Here is a 22967-nt window from a genome sequence, read left to right on the forward strand (position 1 = left end):
AGGCCTAGATAAGTTTTCGCTTGTGTTTATGACAGGTTGTTAGTGTCGTTAGAACTACAAGTAAACTCAAAATTGCAATTTTAATAAGGTTCTTTAGATGACACATTGTTAGTAGCCACGTTATTCTGTAGGTGTTCGTATCTGTCTGTCCGTCTGTAAGCTACTTTTATGGGAAAATGTGATTCTTTTTTTGAAATTTGCTTGTAAATATTTGCAATACCAATGAGCATTGATATTACAGAATTTACCTTAACAATAATTAGTTACCTTAGAGTGTATCTGTACTGCTCTGGAATAAATAGAATTTTTATCCCAAATTTGTCTTTTTCTCAACAGTTATCCAAGATAGAAGGCTGGAATTTTGTGTGAAGATTCTCATATAACAACAACTCATTAAGTCTAACTTCAGACACTTTGTTTTATCCATTGCGGATGTACGGTGGTTCAGACGGACAAATCATAAATGTATAAACGCTTCGCTAGTTAAAGATGAGATAATTTCAAGACATATAACGTGTAAATTTAGACATAAAGTTGATTGATATTATATTTGAGACAGGGAAGTAAGGAATAGCAATACAAAATAATTATTTAGTATAGGAAGTGAGGACAAAATCCACCAACAGTAAAACAATTTAACAATCAAATTGAATATGGCGCTAATATACACGGACATAATTCAAAATTGAATTTTATTTCTTGAAGTACTCTGTACATGACAACACTGCTTTACACAAGAAATATCAAAATGGCCACATCAACTGCAAGATTGGAAGTCGGGCCATGGATAAAAGCAGGCGCTGTAAGTAACAATGTTCTAACAACATATCAAGGTCGTGTAGTCAAAGGTTTGTTTGCCTGTAGGGGTTTCTTTGTAATAACTATGCAAATGGATTTAGTGGCGTTCGGAAGAGAATACAAGGGGGTTTCAACACTCCCTCTTAAGAAAGATAGTAGGATTTATTTGATGTAATATTTCTAAACTAGGTCATTTCCTTGTAAGTATAAAAATGTTAGACACCTGACCGTAATTTCTGATTAAAATCTTTTACATTCAATCATAATCTTAAATCGAGCAAAAGAATTTTCAGTGTTAAAGCATGGTCAATTATTTATATCAATGACGAGCAAACAGCAAGTTAAGTTAAATCATTTTCTTCTATAAACCAATCATAATCAAACATATATTTTATTGATAGTTTTAATAAGAAAACAATTTAGTTTTATTTTAAAATGTGTCAATTTAGGCTCGAAATGATTGTAAGCAATCATGTCCTATTCTTGCACAGAGTAGCTGCGTTTCCTATTACAAAATTCAAATCTTTGATAACAATAACATATTCTTTAACTCAGACTTATGAAATAATAATTTCTAATGATTTTTTAGATAAAATGCACAAAATTTAACATTAAACATTAAAAGGATGGCCTGAAAGGATAACGATATGTGATTTAAATAAGAATTTAAAAGGAATTAAATAATAGTGAAAATACATGATAAAAATGTAGACAAGCAATTATAAAGTGATAAAAAAATATATTTTTAAAAGTTAAAGTATGTGATTTAAAAGATATCTGGTAACAAGAACAACTTGTTGAAAATGGGCGGAGCCTCTGATGGTCCGACAGATTGTGTTATTCAACCTATTGACCCAGCTTCAGAAAAGGTCAGTTTGTAACATATTACAACAGAAGATTTGACTAATATTAACTAGCTTATACCAACAACGAAATTAATTCTGATTCCTTATTACAACAAAGTACAATGTACAAACATTGTCCTCTATTTTAGCAGTTTTGCAACAAATATAATTACATTTTTGTTTATAATTATACATTTATGTTCTGCTTATTGTTAATGATCGTTTGTCTTGTTGTTGTTTCAGAGCTTCGTTTTTATGTATGTTGTCAGCTTTTCTATCAGTAGGGTAGGTCCGTCCGTCCGTCAGTCCTTAACGGTTAGCTTTACGTTAATTTAGGCATGTTAGAATTGTCCTATCGATTACAAACTTTGCATGGTTATTCCTGTAGTAGTTAGGTACAATTTAGAAAACGTAGCAACTCTAACTCTATAATCGTTACCAGAATGTCCGTACGTCCATTTTAAACATGTTGATTTTTAACTTTTTTTTAACAGCAAATTTTTACGTAATATGATTTGATCTGATTTTTAGCTTACCGATTCCTAGGACAACAAAGTACAATGTTATAAGTGGACCATCTATATTTTCAAATCCTAAAAATGTAAGTATGTGTACTTAAACATTATCATTTATTTAAGCAGTTTTTAAAACAAATTTATTACGACTTTTATAAATTTATATTCTGATTATTAAGTTCTGACACTTTACCAATGTTAATGTTCGTTTGTCCTACCATTTCAGAGCTTCGCTTTTATGGATGTTGTCATCCTTGTTTTATATCCCATATATGACATCACATCACATATTTCTAAATATTTTATTACTTCTCTACCTATCTGTCTACCATTCTTTTTCTTGTTTTAGTCACATGTCTGATGTCCCAATTCAAACATTCTTTGGGACATGCCCTGTCTAGGACTAATTATTATGAAATAGATCAGAAATTGTGTAACAGTTGAGGTTACACGTAGCGCATTTGTTTCCTTTTCAAAAGGCATAAGTTTAAATAAAACTTAACCTTCTTTAAATTTAAATTCATGGACAACAACTTTATATTAAATATTTTAGAATATAAAATATTATGAGATTACATCAATCAGTGCTTTATATAGAAGAACTTTTAGTTCAGAAATAATGAGACTAATTTCTAAAGTTCAGATCCAATTAAGGAATAAATTATTGAAAAAGGAAAATAATTTTTTTTTCTAATCTACAATTTTTAAGAAAATTAGACAGATTTCATTTCAATTTCAACTGAAATAAACTCATTTTGGATTTCTTTTTTATTAACCCCTAAAGATTGGAAGTTTGGGGGCTAAATAAGCCCCTCCCTTTCTAGTTTTTGCAATGTCATTTTTTTATAGGTAAGATAGAGAGCTGTGACTTCATGACTTTTTAAGTTTAGTAATTATACGTTGACAATAGTTGATTTTACAAGGATATCTGGTCTGTGTCGGTCATGGTATCCAGTCAAAGTCGGTTAGGTGGCACCAAAATTAGAAAAAAATCTAAATAAATCTGCATTGTGACTTTTGTGTATAAGATAGAGTCCTTATTTTTTTATTGAATACTTAGATATCAATGAACATCTGAGAAAAGTGGTGTTATGACCATTTAACCACTCCCTGACCAATATTATGACCAATTTTTTATGTCTGGCTTTTACTAGAGACATATATAATCACGAATATTGTGGCTTTTATTACAACAAGAGACCTTAACTATTTTTGGTGAAATCTTGAACAATAAGGAACTTCCATGATTAGTAAGTTCATGACTGTTTGACCGCTCCTTGACCAATTTTCTAAATAGCTATACATATGACTAGAAATAGATATTTATTTGATATGAAAAATAAAAGCTCCACCTAAAATTTGGTAATCTTAGCCTTAAAATTGACCGCTCTACAGCTGTTTTAATATTTAGCAGCTGACAGCTAAAAAGTGGCTAGGAAGCAGTCTGACAGCCATGACTAGAAAAAGAAATTTTCTCTATAAATGCACATGAACCAACAGAAAAAGTTTATATATCTATCTGTAACAGGAGCCGAGATAGAGCAGGGGCTTAATTAGCCCCTTCCCTATCTATTAAGGTGCAAATTGAGGCCCGATCTGTAAGGGTTAATAATCAAACAATAAACAGATTATTTGAATAAACATAAGATTTAAATATTTATGTAATAATATTTGTTCTAAATAATGCTTTCATGAAGCCGTACAAGATATATTCAAATATGATGCAGATTTAATATATTAAATCAACAATTTTTAGATATAAGATAAGATGAAAATAAAACAATAAACTCCCTAAAAGTTTTAGTTAAAGTGTTGTTTACTTTACAATATCTGGATTTTAGTAAAAACAAATAGTTTACTCAGGCTAAGAATTTCATGCTTTTTCACTTTTAAAAATGTGGTAATAGATATTATAAAATCTTGTAAGATTTGTAATCAATTGGCTGTGCTTTTGTTGTTTTAAGTTATCTCTGGTAATTGGAACTTAATAAGTTTTAGGAAATTAAGGTTGTCCCTTTTCCCAAGAAAATGTGACTGCCCAGCCAATTCATATATTAATTTAATTCATTTTTATTATTTACAATGAATTCTAAAAGATATGGCCCTCATCAAGTTTTAAGATATTAGAAGGGAATAAATGACTCCTCCCATCTTATACCAACAACGAAAATAATTTAGAAAAAATCACAAAACCTATACATGATTTTTAGCTATTATAGGGGGGCAACACACAGTAAAATTGACAGCCTTTTTATCTGCCTCAAAATATTATTTTAAATTTATTATGCTTGTTGGCTGTACCTTATTCCTGGCCTCCTCCCCTTCTACCTCAGCTACTATTAGAACTATAGGTCGAAAATATTCATAACTGAAGTCAATTGCTTAAATGTTGTAGAAACATGTATATATCTTATCTACTATAATGTTTACTCAATGAATTATAAAAATATAACACTAGCTTCACATTCATTGTAGATTTTGCACGTCGCCCAACTATTCTGTATCAGTGGAGTAGATGAAATTTTCTTATCTTAAGAGACAATGAAATGTTTCTTTTAGCTTGATTATCTTCCGTTTAGAGACACATAATTTGATAAATTGATAATTTAATAAATGTTCATAGAAGTTTACCTAATGATGTCAAAATAAATTAAGTAAATTTAGATTTACAGAATTGTTTCTTTTATACTTATAATCAAGTAATAGAGATGTCTGTCTGTCTGTTTGTACCGATTTTGTACCGATGGATCTCACTAACCGCTGAACTGATATGGTTCTCCTTTACATTTGGGGGAGGGTAACACCACCCTCCCAAGAGAAATCGCGCCTAGAAAAAAATAACTCCCACCAAAACAAAATATAAAGCAATTTTAATTGATATTGGGGAGGCGGTACACCCTCTAGGTCTCTAGGGGCGTTGCATATGTTTGTTGTCTTTTTAAGAAAATAAAAGAAAAAGTCTGTGCCCTATTGTGTATGAATGTATATTTGCACGGTAACAAAAACTGTAAACACATACAAAACATATTTTTAGCTTTTAGTTTTGGATTTCTTTATTTTATAGAAAAGAAAAATGGTTTAAAATGGAAATTTATTTTTGTTTATTTGTAAACTAGATTTTTGTGTGTTTTAAGCTTGCAAGGTTTTGCAGCCACTGCGAGGCTTTCTTCTCTTTATCATGTCTGAATCAGTTGCACATCCACTAAATATAATCTCGTCGAAGCCGAATTCATCTGTATTTAGCTTTTATTGTTAATATAGGTATATTAGAATTGCCCTATCTATTTTCAACTGCCATGATGATTCCTGTAACAGAAAGGCTATAGGTTCATTGAAAACATGTCGTTTTTTTTTTACTTTTTTATATTTTATATTTTTATATTTGAAGCTATTGTATATTTAATCTATTTTATTCTATTCATCTGATTTTTGAAATAATAATTCCCCAGACAACAAGTTACACAATTATAAGCAAGATATCTCAACAATCAAGTCCTAAAAATGTAACAACACAATGTCCTTAAACATTATCCTTTTCTTAAGCAATTTGCAACAAACTTTTGTTCTTGCTTATTATTAAGAAGTGTTTTAGCAAATGTGTTTTGCTAAAACACTTGTATGGATGTTCTAATCCTTGTTTTTTTTATCAAATAAAACCTATTATTGTTTAGGCTCTAGAAAAGGAAGCGACTATGGAGAAATCTGATATAAAAAGAACAATAAGTCTGGACTTCCAACTAACTGATATTCAAGAACTACAGAAGACATTAAGGTAATAATCTCATGTAATCGAGAAGCAGCTTATAGATGACGTCATGCAATACAAATTACCAATGATAGGCCAGTATACATTTTACCAGTGTTCAATCACAATGTATCCTGGCCTATCAAATTGGTCATATGTATTGTGTGGCGTCATTTTTTATTAGGCACTGTAAGCTGCTTCATAATCGACCAAAATGAAGCTTTCTTAAAGACACAACACTCATAGTCTCATCTTTTTTTTATTTAATGTTTTTTTTGTGGATGACTGTACTCCAAAAAGAAGATAGTTAGAAAAATAAAAATTGTGTATACACTAATATCTTCAGAGAGAGGGGCGTATTAAGCTAGTCCCCAAAGTTTATAATAACGTTTTCTTATTCGTTGGCTTGGCAACTTTAGTAAATTTTCTAATCTCGCCGAAAACATCGTCATAATTAAAGACGTTATAAGTAATTGAACTTCTGTTAAGGCAGATTTTTTATAATTAATTGTTAGAGTAGTGGAATGCTTTGGAACAAAAAGGATAAACTTATTACAATGTATAGATAGTACTTCCTGACAAAATTCGTGCATAAAAAGAGTGGGTTGATTGTAGCCGAGTAATAGTGCCTTTAATTATCAATATTAAGTATACAGATAAGTCCTTACGGTGTATCCTTTCCTCTAGAGGTTATCCAGGCATATATATAAAAAATTATAGGCTACCATTGCTTTTTAATCATTCGCATTTTGTAATCTAAGTAATGTGATTATGTTTACAAACGTAGTTATTACCATATTTATTAGAATATTTTGGCTAGGTACCACAATAATATATTATTATAAATATATATGTAAAATGGAGCAGCTACTCTTTACATTTTAGGCTTTCGGTAAATTTTATACGTTTTCAAGATAGGGTCATTAGCTGCACGTCCCGGCCCTATGTCGATATTCTATTCCAATAGATAAATAGTTTAACTGATGTATTGTCGACAATACAATATTCTTTATTACCTATACAGATTTGTTGATACACAAACAAATAAAATAAAAACACATTAAGATGGCTAAATGGCTGAACATTGGATAAATACTATTAATCTTGTAAAAATATGATTAACATACTAATACACATAAATATTTATTAAAACATAAATTATGCACTTCATAAATTTAGATGAAAATATGTGTATGTATATAATTAGCTACAGAGTACGTATTATAGCAATGACCAGGAACTGTGCCCCTAAAGTCTTTTTGTTCCAGATTGGTCCAGCAGTTAGAGAGATCTTTTGGTACAGAAAAATAGACAGTCATTCGAACAAATAGACCCCCTTTTATATTTGTATAATGAAAACTAGCGGGTTATGGTTTATACATAAATACTGTAGGTACTGATTACTACATAATGACATAAATATCAGGGATCTAAAGAGATAATGTAATGGCCGATAAATTGACGTTTATCCCCAATGATAATACACAAAATTTCCTCTTCTGTAGATTACAATTAGTGTTTGGAACGTTTGTACACTAAACTTAATGAAGCAACCAATTAAAAGTCCCCAAATTGTTAAGCACTCTAAAAGAAAAAAGTTATTATAAAACTTTAGGTACTAGTGTAATAAACAGTCCCCTTCCTCCATGCATAAATAACCCTATATCTAATAAACACAAGGATCTAATTCTCAGCAGGGCACAAAGATGATATTAATTAGCCATTAAATTAGCATCAACCCCCCCCCCCCCACAAAACAAACATATTTGTTACCTAATACATGCAAACATATTCTACATATATAGTAATCTTTTATAAATCGCATAATACACTCTACGATGTTTATGTGGTTTTCTAGGTTTTAAAAAAAATTTTAAAGCATTTATTAAAAGTAGATTTTTTATAGTTGTAAAGAAACATATTTAAACATGAATTTCTGACTGTCTGTCTGTCAAAAGCTTAAGATCTCGGTAACCGCAGAACCAAAAAGGCATATATCTACTGGTTATGTGTTTTTAAGCGATTTTCGAGGGGTTGGGTTCTAGAAAACCCATTTCCCGATAAAAATTATCCCCCCAAATTTTTTTTTTAATAAAAAAGAGAGGCTTATATAAAGTAGTAAGTTTTTTTTATTTTTAGCAAAGGATTTTTAAAGTTTTTTAGATCTAGATGCTAGAAGCGTAGCCGCTTGTATATTTTTTTACCAAAAGAAGAAAGTAAAATCTAGAAATATATTTTTTATTTCAAACAGAATTTTAAATTATCTAAGCTTATGTAATAAAAGTTTTTTTATATTCCTTTTAGAAGCACAGGTACTCTACAAGTCTTGTTTGTAGTTCTTATCTAATCCTCTAGATCAATATGACATATTTACTTTTACTGACAGACATTTTAATTATGAATTTTAATTTTAATCTAACTGCCCCAAATAAAATAATATTTTTATGACCAATGATCATCTACTTTATTAAAACATCCGTTATTTATTCTTTATGCACAAACACAGATACTTTGTGTATATCCTTTATGTATAAAAAGGAAAGATTAATAAGTAAAACTACATATTCTATAAATGGATTAATATATGTAAATTGTAAATACATGAAAACCTCTTTTTTTATTCATTTTTTCTCCTTTCTCTTTTTATATTTTTTTTTATATATATTCTTTATGTAGATAAAGGTTAACAAGTACAAAAGTTTATTAAGATATCATTGAATAGAATATAATATAATATTCTGTATACCAAATAGTTTGAAATCTGTCATTATATATACTACTTATGATCTCCAAACCAGCTTTACAAAGTTAAAAGATAATGAGATTGATTATACAAGATGAAATGTGTGTAAAATATAATTTTGTTTTTTTGTTTAAAGTGGATATGCAAGAAAGTTAGGTGAAGGGACTTTGTGTAGAGATGGTTCGCATCCGCGAAGGCTAATCTATCTTTGTATCTATCATTTAATGTCTGGAATACTGCTATGTCAACTCTTCTAGAATATTTATCATAATTTTCATACTTTTTTCATTAATAGCATCCGTAATTGTGAAGCTTTTCTTTATGCTTTTAAATTTTGTTAACGCAACCTTCATTGTACCTATTTTTATATTAGAGCCTGTCCGTTTGTACGCCCGTATCCGTATTATTCATTATTAAGACTTTGTTCAAATGATTTTACAGTTTGTATAAAGATTCTTATAACAGTTAAATTCAAACCATGAGTCATTCGAACCGTACATTTCTTGAATTTTTTTTTTATATAAATGTAATTACCTGTTTAGCTAAATTTTGAAGAGATGATTCTCAGCACTAAAAAGAACAATATTTAAGATTGCCCTTTCTTTATATCTTTTAACGTTTTTGTGTAATTTTTTTTTTTACAATTTTACGTGATGAATAATTGAAGCAACAAAGAATGAAATATCCTTAAGAAGCGAAGGCTGATTAAGGAAGTAGATGTTCAATGGGAAAGCGGAGAGTGTCGTTTGTGACGTCATAAAAATGCACCTAAAAAGGAAGGATAAGAAGAGAAGTAAAAAAGGAAATCCCTAAAAAAGAGATGGATATTTATGACGTCACTAATGACATTTTCTGCTGTCCCATGTGCTCGTTCGCAAAAGAGTATTTTAAAAAAAGAATCTTCAGCTTCACTTTTCGGAGTGAAGCACTTCGCTGCTTAGCTACTGGTAACGTATAAGTAGATTCGTATCCGGTGATATTGGACGCACTACAAGTCAATTCGTATCGATCCTATCTATCCAGTGATCAATAATAAAAGTATATTCTGTTATGAATTTTGCATATTTGGAAATACGACGAAAAATGCTTTAATTTGATACCAAACAACATAATTTTCTGTTTGAAGGTTAAGATTTCGTATTGGCCTATCTGCTATTTATTAATAAGTTAAAGTTATGATACCCACTACACCATGTTCAATGGTCCTGAAAATCTTCACAGAAAAAATCAGACAACCAACACTCAGAGAAGCAAAAAAGTCCTGATTTTCCTGATTGTGACATACTGATAGACAAACGGACAGACGACACATTTAGAGTAGCTAAGCTGTCAAAAATGTTTACTTTAAGAAAAGTGGAAAAGGTAAACGGTGTTTATTTATCTAAAAAGATGTTTGAATTTTTTATACAGTTACTTCTGAATAATTGATTTCTATCAAACCACGCTTAATTTACAGTTACAGTGTAGTTAAAGAAGGATAAATTAACTGATATTGTAGATTTCTTTAAACCATTCACTGTAAAGGAGAACCATATCGGTCAAGAACCTTCGGAACAAACACAGCCAAATTTTTTACCATTAAAAAGAATGTCACTATGGTGTTTTTTAAGTCCTATTTTTTAAGCCCTATCCTTTTAATAAAGTAATACGATGTCTGATTGTCTATTGTTTGTTTGTACCAAAGGATCTCACTAACCAATGAACTGAAAGGGTTCTCCTAGGTCCTAGGAATGTTCATAACTTTTATCAACCCCAAAAATTTTTTAAAAATTAAAAAGGTTTGGGGAACAAAATCCCTTACCCAAATAGATTTTTTTTTTCTCTTCAAATCTGAAACAAAAAAATAGATCATCGAATTCAACCTTCCCTTCCTAAAGTGCCTCTAAAGGCCTCTATGGTTGTAGCCGCTAGTGTAGATAAATGATTTATAAGCAAAGATTGTAAACGACGAGCGGATGCGTTACGTGTTGAGCCAAGGTCGCGGGTTCTGAACTATTACAAAGTCATTGATGCTGTGATGTAATTAAACACTTTGTTTCAGTCAAACTGCACAAATTATAATATTTTAATTAGTGAACCTACTTTAATATTTATAAGCTTCTTTAAAGATTATTGCCCTGAATATTTTTGTAGATTTTCGTGATTGTTTAATATGTTTAATCTTTGACAAAATCGACTTTTTTTTCTGCTTCTATTTTTTTTAATTAAAAAGATTTAATTATCAAACTATTTCTTAAACCTTAAAATAATTCATTTTCATATATACTTTTATACAATTTAACTATTTTATTTGCATTAAATTCATATTTAAAGGGTAAAAACTTCTCTTACTATTTCTTTATGTATTTTATTTAATATAAGAATTTAAATGTTTATCTTCATTAAAAACTAGCGGTAACGCTATTTTTTTTCTTCTATGGACGATATATATGGACTTATATAAAGCTTGAAAAAAACATATACATGGTGATTCAGAATAAACTGCGTTTTCCGATTTTCTGATACAACCAAAAGGAATACAGAAAAATAATTATACATCCTTGTTCTCTGTCAAAAAATACATTAAACTTAAAATAGGTGTTTTTCAATTTATCTGAAAATAGCGGTGTATTTTAGAGCATAAACATTTTGAAAGGTGTGTATGATGCTTTTTTTCTGGTAGAATTTTGTGCTTTAAGATTAGTTTTTTAAAAAAATATTTACTTGAAAACAACATCTTAACATGGCCATTAAAATATTCTACCAATTACACTAAAAATTTTATTAAAAATTCGGCGTTATCCTCTTAGAAATTTTTTTTTTCAATTATGAAAATTTTAGTACAGGAATCGTCTTCCTCAAAATTGACACAAAAGTTATGTAGTTTAGTCTTTCTCTTTCTTAAAAATGCTTTTGTGGGAAGCTAAAAAGCATTTCACCTTTAAAACTTTAAAAGGAACTTTTCTTAGACCTTTTTCTAAATTAATATTGAAATTTTACGATTTTTATATACAAAATAGAAGAGTTATCTTAATTTTTCTTGCACAACATTTTTCACATAAAGCATTTTGTGAAACTAAGTACCTATCATAGAAGCCGCATTTTTAGAGATAATAAAAAACACCTTTTACAAATTTGATGTACTTGTTTACAGAGAACTATGACATACAATCATTTTTTCTGTATTCCTTTTGGTTGAATCAGAAAACGGAAAACACATTTTTTTTTCTGAATCACTGTGTATGTTCAGCGGTTTGCGATCCTTTGCTAATCAAAAACAAACGAAAGCTTTTTATTAGTCCTCTGAAGGGTTTAAATCTATTATTTTCTAGAATTTAAGTTAATGTTTTATTTGTAATTTCGTATTTGTTGTTGGAAACTTTTACTAAAATACTTTTCTGATATTTTTGTTAGAAAAATAAAAAGTAAAAATTCCAGGAAAATGATTGACAAATAAGCTTTGAAAATGTAAATATTATTTTAGTTTCTACAAGGTTGTGAAAAATGTAAAAAATAAAACCTATACAAATAACACAAAAATAAGTTAATAGTTATTTCTCGCATCGTATGATAAACGGCTTTCCGCGGATATAGAATGTACAATTATGAGATTAAAACTAGTTTTTTTAGCCCTGAGGTGACGAAGTCACCGGCTAAAAAAACTAGTTTTAATCTTATGATTGTACATTTCTATATTCGTAGAAAGCTGGATATAATACGATGCTAGACATAGTTTTTTCGTATGGATGAGAACCGGTTCCTATCCACCGGATTCGAATGAATACGAGAAAAAATATTATTGTTTAAAACTGAAAATATTCAATATTTGGGGAGTATAGGTATGTCTTTTACAAACCAGTTACTATTTCAGATAAGATCAACAAAATTTGATTTGATTTTTTTTTTTTGAAGTAATATTAACTTTCATGTATTTATATTTGTATTTTATGCTTACAACTAGTTCATCATAAAACTCTAATGTAGATGAAGAATAAAAGTATAACAGTTAGGGAGTTGAATCCATTTTTATAGAAGCAGAAATATAATCTATGATTATGGTTTGGACCCTCTAAAACTATAATCTACCCTTCCACTTTCCCCTCTCAACGCCGATACGATTTTTGAAATGTAAGATTCTACTTTCCCCTCTCTTGGTGAAGATATCTTCAACGCCGATACGATTTTTGAAATGTAAGATTCCACTTTCCCCTCTCTTGGTGAAGATATCTTCAACGCCGATATGATTTTTGAAATTTAAGATTCCACTTTTGCCTATCTTGGTGAAGATATCTTTAACAAGAGAGACAAAAGTGGAATCTTATATTTCAAAAATCGTATCGGCGTTGAAGATATCTTCACCAAGAGAGGGGAAAGTGGAAGGGTAGATTACAGTTTTAGAGGGTCCAAACCATAATCATAGATTATATTTCTGCTTCTATAAAAATGGATTCAACTCCCTAACTGTATAAGTTACCAGGGATCTAAAGAGATAAGTCAATGGCTGATAAATTGATGTACATCCCCTATGATGATACACAAAATTCCCCTTTCTCTAGATTAAAATTAGTAATTGAAACGTTTGAACACTCTACTTAATAAAATAGCAAATCAAAATACACCGAAGTCCCCAAATTTGTTGAGCCAACGATTAAGAAAACGTTATTAAAAAACTTTTGGGATTATTTTACTAATTAGCCTATTGTCTCCTCTCTATCTTTGATAAGTTAACTATATATTTGTACTCCTAGAGAATAATGAAAAGGAGTGATAGTCGGGGATTAGAAGTAATTATTACTCACATTATTTCTTCACATACATAACTTTTTACAAGCGAAGCTTTTTTTAGGTCCGTACGTCTGTAACGGTTAGCTCTTTTTAAAAAGAATAGAATTGTCCTAACGATTTCAAACTTTGGATGGTAATTACAATAAAGGTTATGTACGACTTTGAAAGCGCAGCAACTTTATAATCGTTACCAGAAAGTTAATTTAAAACACTAATCTTTTTATTTAGATCTATGTCAGAGGATGAAGGGAGTAGATGCTGTCCATCTCTTTTTGATAGAGCGGCTAAATCTTGGTGGAATCCGAGGTAAATAGATAGATAGACAGGTAGATAGATGGGTAGAAAAGGTTTAAAGTTTGAAAAAGAAAATTGTTTTGTATGTAGTAAAGTTTGTTTAGGAATTGTCCAATAATTCAATTAAACCATCCTAGATATCGGATTTACATTAGAGTAGCGAAGCCACATTGTAACCATGAAAATCTGTGATAAAACATATTTTCCCTTAACTGTATATATAGCATACACAATATACTTCTATGGTTAGTCTACATATGATTACTCTAGTATATGTACTGTAAGCATATAAAGTTTACAAACACATTTAATATTATGCAAAATATGGTTAGAAATCATTTCTGCATTAAATCTTCATTTTTAATGTTGCCAAGAGCCTTCAGTTGCATAAGTTATTAACAAAATTGCCTATCATATAACATCCGTTCATAATTAATTTGTTATTATGTATTTTTGCGAAGATGGAACACTTTGACGTTAAAACACGTATGCTGAAGTTTCGGACACCATGAAGAATATAAAAAATTCAAGATACTATTTTATTGCCACTAAAATGAACCAATAACATGTATTCTTGTATTATTGGAAGTATAACAATAGATATACAAGAATATACAACATTCTTCACATTATGAAAAATCTTTTTTGCCGCTAAAATAAACCAATCAGATGTCTCCTTTCATCATTGGAAGGGGAAACGTGGTTGGTTCATTTTATCCGATGGATTAGTACTGGTTCTCATGCATACATAAATATTATGTATAGCATCGAATTTTATCCAGATATCTACAGATACAATTGTACATTTTTATATCATCGAAAAGCTGTATATAATACAGTTAGGGAGTTGAATCCATTTTTATAGAAGCAGAAATATAATCTATGATTATGGTTTGGACCCTCTAAAACTGTAATCTACCCTTCCACTTTCCCCTCTCTTGGTGAAGATATCTTCACCAAGAGAGGGGAAAGTGGAATCTTACATTTCAAAAATCGTATCGGCGTTGAAGATATCTTCACCAAGAGAAGGGAAAGTAGAATCTTACATTTCAAAAATCGTATCGGCGTTGAAGATATCTTCAAGAAGAGAGGGGAAAGTGGAAAGGTAGATTACAGTTTTAGAGGGTCCAAACCATAATCATAGATTATATTTCTGCTTCTATAAAAATTGATTCAACTCCCTAACTGTAATACGACGAGAGAAATAACAATTATTTCACTTTAGTCGTTTTATGCCAACTTTTAAATGTTAAATAACTTATTTTATTTTTTAGAAATAATTTTTTTATCTTTTAAAACTTCATCTAGTTTTAAATTTATTTTAAATTAAAATTATTTATTTTATTATATTATTCTAATGGATTTATTATTAATTGGATCTTACACAAGATGTTCATGTTCTATTATAAAGTGAACTCTGTAGCGGGCTAAAAAACCGATCTCACCCATCCCCTCCCTTCCAACTGGATAAACGTCCCGACCAATACATGCGAGGGGAAATTACAACGTAACTTGCCATAATATCTACGTAAATTCTACATTCCGTATTATTCTATGATGTAGAATCATAATAAATTGATTATTTCATTATATTCCCAGTATGTTCCCATATTTTTATTCAGAAATATAAGAACTATTCACTAAATTTATTAAATTTTTAAAGTATGATAATATTTGTTTTTTTTTGGTGTCTCGCGCCTAGATTAAAAGCCATAGCCCCCCCCCCCCCCCCCCGAAAAAAGAAGATATTTTTAGGGGATGATAAAACTGAATCACTCCCATGAAAAAAATTATCGTCTTTGTCTTTAGTAGTCAATTTTTCTTTATGATAAAAAAATGTGTCTCAAGGTATATTCCTTTTGATTCCTGAGTAGCACATAATACATAATGATAAACTAATGATAGCTTCACACAGAGACAACAACAGAATAGATAGGGGTACCACAGAATAAACAGATAACAATATTATATGATAATTCAAATACGGATGTTAGTATCAACAAAATAATGAGAAAGAATTATAGAATAGTATAAAAATATATAAAAAAAAGATGACAACATCCAAAAAAAGCGAATCTATGAAACGGTAGGACAAACAAACATTAACACTTATAGAGTTTCAGAACTGAATAATCAGAATATTAATGCATAGGTTAAAACAAAATTGTAAGTAAATTTGTTGCAAAACTTCTTAAATACAGGATACTAAAGTCTGTAAGTTTTTTATATGTTTGATCATGTATTTGGCCATAACTCTGTCAACAATGCTTTCAAAACAGACCTTTTTCGACCTAAGATACTGAAATAGTTCCTTGATAAGCCACAGTGCGATCCAGTGGGACATCCAAAAAAATTAAAATCGACTTTTATCTATCCTAGGAATCAATAATTGCTGTAAGTAGACAGCTAGAAAAGAAATTTTAAAAAAATATTAATTATTGGCGGATTTATGCTATTTTTAAAAAAGGTAGTGAAAAACTTCTTTTTAGGTTTAATGATTTTCCAGATTTTTTTACCCAATTTTTTCAAAGCAAACAAAATCATTTATGTTCAGCTTCTGTGGCTTCCCAGCCGTTTTTGAGTAATTGAGCATTTTACATTTGAACAACTTTGTTCTTGTTAGTTTCAAATTTTCCCTCATGAGAAGGGAAGGAGTCATTTTAGAGCCCAAAGTCATCTCTGCAATGTTTTCAAACTTTTAAGGCGAATCCTTCTTGACTTAAGGATTATTTGCCTTTGGTGAACCATTTCGCCTTTATTTGCCACCGTTGGCGTGATTTTTAATGATTTTTGCCGTTCTCTCGGTTTTAATGGACATTTAAGGGTGAAAGGAGTCGTTAAGTAAAGATGACTTATAAATTTGCTAAATTTCATGTTTTCTAAAAACATTTGTATTTCTAACCGGTTTTGGTCCAGCAGAAATTCAAATTTGAGGATTAATTATAATATTATAATATTTGCAAAAACCTTATATATGCGTTAGAGGGAAAGAGAGCAATATGCGTTAAAGAGAGAAAATAATATAAGTACTTATATTTATATTTTTACAAAAACTTTATATGAACATAACTAGACTTAGAATAAAGGTATTAACACAAAATCAAAAGTTTTTAAAAAATATGTTATTGTTGTTTATATCTGTAAAAAAAACATTTAAAAACATGCCTTATCAGTGTCCTATTTTACTTATTCTGGGAATACCTAAAAATGCCGGGACTCGAACTGGGTGCACCTTACACTATATTCTTGTTCACAAACTTTGTTTGCATTAAAGAAATATTAACATAGACATTTATTTTGCTAAAATATTCCTATCCTAACTAAAGTTAAGAAGGTTTATAGATTTTTAAAAAATAAGTTAGCTTCACTCCTCTAAAACAGCCAGACATACATACCATATGCACATTAGAAGTTAACAGAGGCAAAATGTAAGTTATTTTCTAGCTAAAGCAAAAAAAAATTACATCATTTCTTTAAATATAAGCTTATTTATTGTAGATTCTTTTTTTCTTCTCTTAATTTCCCGATTATTGGCAAAAGATCGCACTGTGTAAGCCCAAGTAATCAGTTTTGTAGGTAATATCTTTCTATTTCATGGAAAATTAAAAAAAAATACTAAAAATAAGAAATTTTGGTTTAAGTTTTTATATGTATGGAAACCATAAAATCAATAGGAAAATCTCTTTTTTAGACTTTTCTTTAATTTTTACAGTTTGGTTCTGTTCAATTAACTTTTTAAACTAGATTTATGCATTGATTATAACATGACATAATTTTATGTAGATATTTTCAAAGAAAGAAAATTTAGAAAACAAGAAATCCGACCTCTATCTACTTAAAGGACTGATTTGATATGGTAAAAAATTATTATTTAATTCTTAATTTAAAAAAATCCATGATTGTATATTTATGTATTTCTCTTGATTGGAGGATGCTCCAAATGCAAAAATGGATAAGTTGTCATAATGTTTATGTGCTTAGATACCATCTTGGTCATCATCACCGTCAGTACGAGCATCTTTAAGATCTTCATCCCCAAATCTAAGATAATCATTTTTTACCATATCAAAATACTTTTTTTTTTTGGGGGGGGGAGGGCTAATTATTATCTCTGACAGGTATTTATCTACATACGGAAAGCAAGAGATCTTTGAAAAACATTAATTTCCACCTAAAATTATGCCATGTTATAATCAAGGCACAAATCCCTTAAAAAAAGTTAATTGAACAGAATCAAAATTTAGAAATTAGGAAAAGTCTAAAACTGAGATTGATTTTATGTTTTCCATACAAAAAAAAACTTAAATCCAAATTTGCATATTTTTAGTATTTTTATTAGTTTTCCATGAAATAGAAAAATATTTTAAAACTGATTACTTGGGCTTATAAAGGCACTGTTTCAGTAACTTAGGTCTTAAAAGGTCTGTTTTGAAAGCATTTTTGATAGAGTTATTGCAAAAGTACATGATCGAACATATAAAAAACTTACAGACTTTATTTCAGGACATAATAAAATTTTTATGACTTGGTTAAAGAGATGCTTCGCTTATAACATTGTTACATAGAAATCATAATTCTAAAAATCAGATAAAAAATATAATTATAACATACAAAAATTTATAATTAAAATACAAATTTAATCATAATATAAATTTAAAATTGATAGGACAATTTTAACATGTCTAAATTAACGTAAAGAGCTATCTGTTCCAGATGTGCGAACAGATGGACCGATACTACATAATGAAAAGCTTTGCTTTAAAAAATAATAATAAAGATGTTCATGATCAAAATATCAAATTCCTTATTTACTCCTTCCTGTTTTTCTGTACAGGAAATATAAATGAAAGAAATATCTACATAATAAGATTTTTTGAACATCTCACCCGCATAAAAGAAAGAGGATAATTTTTTTGCTTAATTCCATAAAGTTGGATGTTAGGTAATAATCAAATGCGCTTATTAAGTCAAAGTATTCTTAATTGTAACAAAATTTATATATTTGAAATGGCCCATAATTAAGAACAGTTTAACTTAATAAGAGCATTTGACTACTACCCTACACCCAACTTTACAGTATTACACGAAAAAATTAACCTCTTTATAACAACTGCTAGAATCAAAATAATTCAAATGCACTTATTATGTCAAACTGTTCCTACTTTTAACCAAATGCATAGTATAATTAAAAGCATAAGTAAGACCTTTAAGCGCATTTGACTGGAAGCTTGTACCCAACTCTACGATAAATTCGCAAATAATGACAACCTTTTTATATAATTATTCAGTTATGACACTTAAGTGTTTTTTTTGTCCCATAGTCTGATTTGAGAGCTTCGTCTTTATGATTGTTGTGTTCCTTGTTTTTACCAGTAGCAATTTGTGCTACTCATTTTTATGTTGAAGTGATGGACACCAGTTTCTATTTGTCTGAATGCCAAGGTCTTATTTGAACAATATATACTTATGTACTTTTTGCTTACTTAGGGTTTTCCTCAAAAAGATGTTTATTCCCAGCATATATTGATATAGATGCATCGTAATGTAGCTTATTTTGCTCTTATAAACATCAGACAAAGAAAACTTTAGGTTTATTTGACTTTAATGACTGGTGGTCGTGGCTAAGATAGTTTTGAAATGTTTGTTTAATTACATTTTTTATTAGTGTATACCCAACTTTTGAGATTAATCATATTGTACATTAAGTATTCTCAGAAGTTTTTGTACTTTTTTAGGTTTTCCTGGAGATGATATTTTAGTTATATTGACATTTTTCCTTTTAGTTTAGACCAAGGTTTCTAACTCTCACCCCTCTACAAAGAGAAATAAAAAGTCCAACGGCGAAAACTATTAAAATTTCGGATCATGGAAAGAAAAAGAAGTATCGGGTTTTTCATCATATTTTTACAGTAGCTTTTAAGGTTATTTTAGGTTAGGGTATATAAATGTTAATGATTGCCCTGCATGGTTAGAGCCCCCCGCAAGGACTACAAATGGTAGAAAACCTATTGTGAAAATACGACGAAACCCGCTACTTCGTTTTCTTTCCATGATCTAAAATTTCTCTTGAATTAACTTTTAAATTTACCTGATATTTTTGCTTTTGTAACTTTATTTATATCAACAACATAAAAAACTATATTATTAATAGGATTTTATCTGGACAGGGATGACAAAATCCATACGGTATGACAGGCGAACATTACCTCTTGTAGAGTGTCAGAACTAAATATCCAAAATATAGTGTGTTGGAATGTATTTTCTTGTATTCCCTGGCAAGTTCGAACCCATTAATTCCCTTTTCCAAAAAGACGCGCACTTTTCCTTTAATGATTCCCATGTGAAGAGCTACGTGAATGAAAATAATGTATTGGTTGAATATACATGCGCTCTAATCCGTGGAAGATCTCAAATAAGCCTTCCTGCTTAGTTTGACATCATATGTGGTAAGAATTTATCTTTAATTCTTAATAATAAGCGTAGAATGGTATAATTTTATGAAGAAATTTAAAACATTAATTTTTCAACAAATAGACCATTTAATTGCTAACTTTTGACATACGAATATTTTCCTTAATTTTATTGATCATTTGAATCTAAAATTATCAATTTCTGATGCGATTTAATATGTTTCGTGCCAATTTAAAGTTTTTTAGAAATTTTATATTTTTAATTAAATTGAAATCACGCAACCTCGATCTTACAAAAATAATAAACCATTAATTTTATGTAATTAATTTTTATATTTTTGTTTTAGACTTACTGTTTTCATGGTAATAAATACACATTTGTAAACTTCGCTATGTTGGTCATTCGGAGGGCTTGGAGATAAGATTTCGAGAACGGCTAGGCATGCGTTCCGAAACAATGAAAACAAGACAGAACAGATGCGGCTAAGAAAATATCTGTGAAGTTTTGTGAATGTGTTGGTTGTGATACCTTACCACGCATTATTATAATCGTAATCAGTACAGTTAACTTTAGTGACAATCATGGGTCCTAAAAAGAATAAAGGCGCTCAATTGGGATTGCGGCTGCGCCCAGCCGTCGAGGCCCTAACCAGTGAACTAAGTAAAGTGATGAAGTTGATCAGTGAATCTTCAGAGCTTGACGTTAGACATTTCACTAAGGATTCAATCCTTGTCCATGACAAGTTCGAGACATTCGATAGCATTATGGTCGGTTTTAGCAAGCTTGGTGTGAGAATCCAAGAGCTTGAGGAGTTTAGTGACATTTATTCTGATATAGTTACTGTGCAAAAAGATTATAGTGCTCTGAAAGATGCTCTAGATGCTATAGAAGAGCTTAGTGACATTCAAAGTGTTGTTGATTTAGTTGGTGATAATTTGCCTGACCATAAGGCTGAACTATATGATCGATGCTTAAAGATTGTGAAAGTTATTAAAGGGTCATACTTTCCCCTACCTGAACCAATTATAAACACTTTGTCTGCTTTGATGAAACGGCTGGCTGAGGTTAAGCTTGAACCTGTGAAGCCGCCCACAATGACGGCGGGTGCCTCGACAGCATCGCCATTTGTGTCACCGTTTGGCACACCACAGTTCGGCACCGGTTCTATATTCACGCCAGGATATATGAATCGTGTCGACGAACGCCTTCTTCCCAGCTTTGACGGCCAAGAGGCAGCCTACGTAAGTTTCAAGGACAATTTTAAAAAGCTTACCGTAGGACAGGACCCGTCATATTTACAGTTATTATTGAGCAGTGAAAAGGTCTGTAAAAATAAAGAGTTGAGACTTCAGTTAATTCAGATTCAATCGCATGAATCTCAATGGGCTTACCTTGATGCACGTTTTAAGTCCAAAACACGTCAGATGCTCTGCCTTTTCAACCAATGGGAGAAGAAGTCTAAACCGTCGGACTCCAACCAGATTGTGACAGTCTTAGCAGAGTTTGGTGGTGCAGTTAGCCAGCTCGAGCAGCTGACTAAAGATGATGATGATGATGAAGTTACCACAAGCCAGTGGTTGACCGTGATCCTTCTGGAGATGTTATCCAAGAAGTTGCCACGTGATTTTCAAGATAAGCTCAACCTAGCGTTGGGCTCGATGGATACCCCAAATGTTCCTAAGCTGTTGAAGATTATAGAGGAACAGAGGGGCGCCATTTTGATGCGGTGCTCGACTGATGTAGACACCCCCTCCAAGAAGAAAGGTAATCCTGCGGCCGCAGCTACAGCCGTTGGTAAACCTGGGTCTCCAGCTAAGACCAAGAAGAAACAGCCTTGCCCGTCGGAAGGTTGTAGTTCTGATCACCTGTTGTTTAAGTGCTCCAAGTTTAGGGATATGTCTGTTCCTGAACGTAAAATCTTCATCAAGAAGATAGGCGCCTGTTTGCTCTGCTTGCAAAAGGGGCATAGGGTTGCCGACTGTCCTAGAGCCGATAAACTTGGCAGCTGTACCATAGACAGCTGCAATCAACCCCATAATAGCTTGATTCATGAGACTGTGGCTGGACAAGTTGCGGCAGTTTATGAATCACAATTGTTTAGCAAGAACAATTTTATGCTGATGTTGCAGCAGCTCCCAGCATTGGCGGCTGACAAACGTCAAGTCAACGTCAATGCTATATGGGACTCTGGAGCAAATTTGACGTTGATTTCTAGAAGTATTGCCAAGAAGTTAGAGTTGCCATCAACTGGTCGCACAGCTACTATTTCTCTGGCAGATGGAAAGAGCCAAGCATGTCCTACAGTCAAGATTTGTTTGGTTGACCGCAACCGGAATTCCCATATTCTGGAGGCGGCGGTAGTGCCCAGCATTGGTACTGAAGAAGGGTTGCGTTCTATTGATCCTGCAGCCGCCGCCGAAATTTTCAACATGAAGCCTGATAATTTTTCTATGGTCGACGGTAAGATTGATGTTCTTATCGGCCATTTAACACCAGCTATGTTCCCGTGTGCAGATAAAATGGTTGGTGATTCTAGACTGTACAGAAGCTTATTTGGTACAGGCTATTTAGTTGTGTCTGCAGACGGCAGGACTGTTACTAATCCTGTCGCTTGTAAAGCTGTTAAGTTGGAGGTCAGCAAGATGGAGTTCCTGAGTACAGAAAGTTTGGGGATACAGCCGCCATCAATGTGCAGCGGTTGTAAGAACTGCCGTCATTGCGCCGCCATTGCCGCCGGGCAGTCCGCCTTGGACGTGCGTAAGCGGCAGCTGATTGAAGAAGGTTTGACGTTGGATCTTGAGAACCGTATCTGGACGGCCTCATATCCTTACAAGCAGCCGCCAAGTGTGTTG

General features: G+C 31.1%; 1 protein-coding gene across 2 annotated transcripts in view; it reads left to right on the forward strand.

Annotated features, from left to right (window-relative positions):
- Positions 1 to 1385: 1385 nt before the first annotated feature.
- Positions 1386 to 22967, forward strand: part of LOC145319131 (adenylate cyclase type 9-like) — a 123893-nt gene continuing 102311 nt past the window's right edge. For both annotated transcript variants that reach the window (XM_080160993.1, XM_080160994.1), the window contains exons 1-3: positions 1386 to 1667; positions 5830 to 5930; positions 13639 to 13716. In XM_080160993.1, the coding sequence (XP_080017119.1) occupies positions 1602 to 1667; positions 5830 to 5930; positions 13639 to 13716 (245 nt within the window). In that variant the 5' untranslated portion in view covers positions 1386 to 1601. The remainder of the gene's footprint in view (positions 1668 to 5829; positions 5931 to 13638; positions 13717 to 22967) is intronic.

The sequence above is a fragment of the Acartia tonsa genome, chromosome 5, assembly GCF_053477335.1.
Source record: "Acartia tonsa isolate MP-2025a chromosome 5, ASM5347733v1, whole genome shotgun sequence".
Taxonomy (NCBI): Eukaryota; Metazoa; Arthropoda; class Copepoda; order Calanoida; family Acartiidae; genus Acartia; species Acartia tonsa.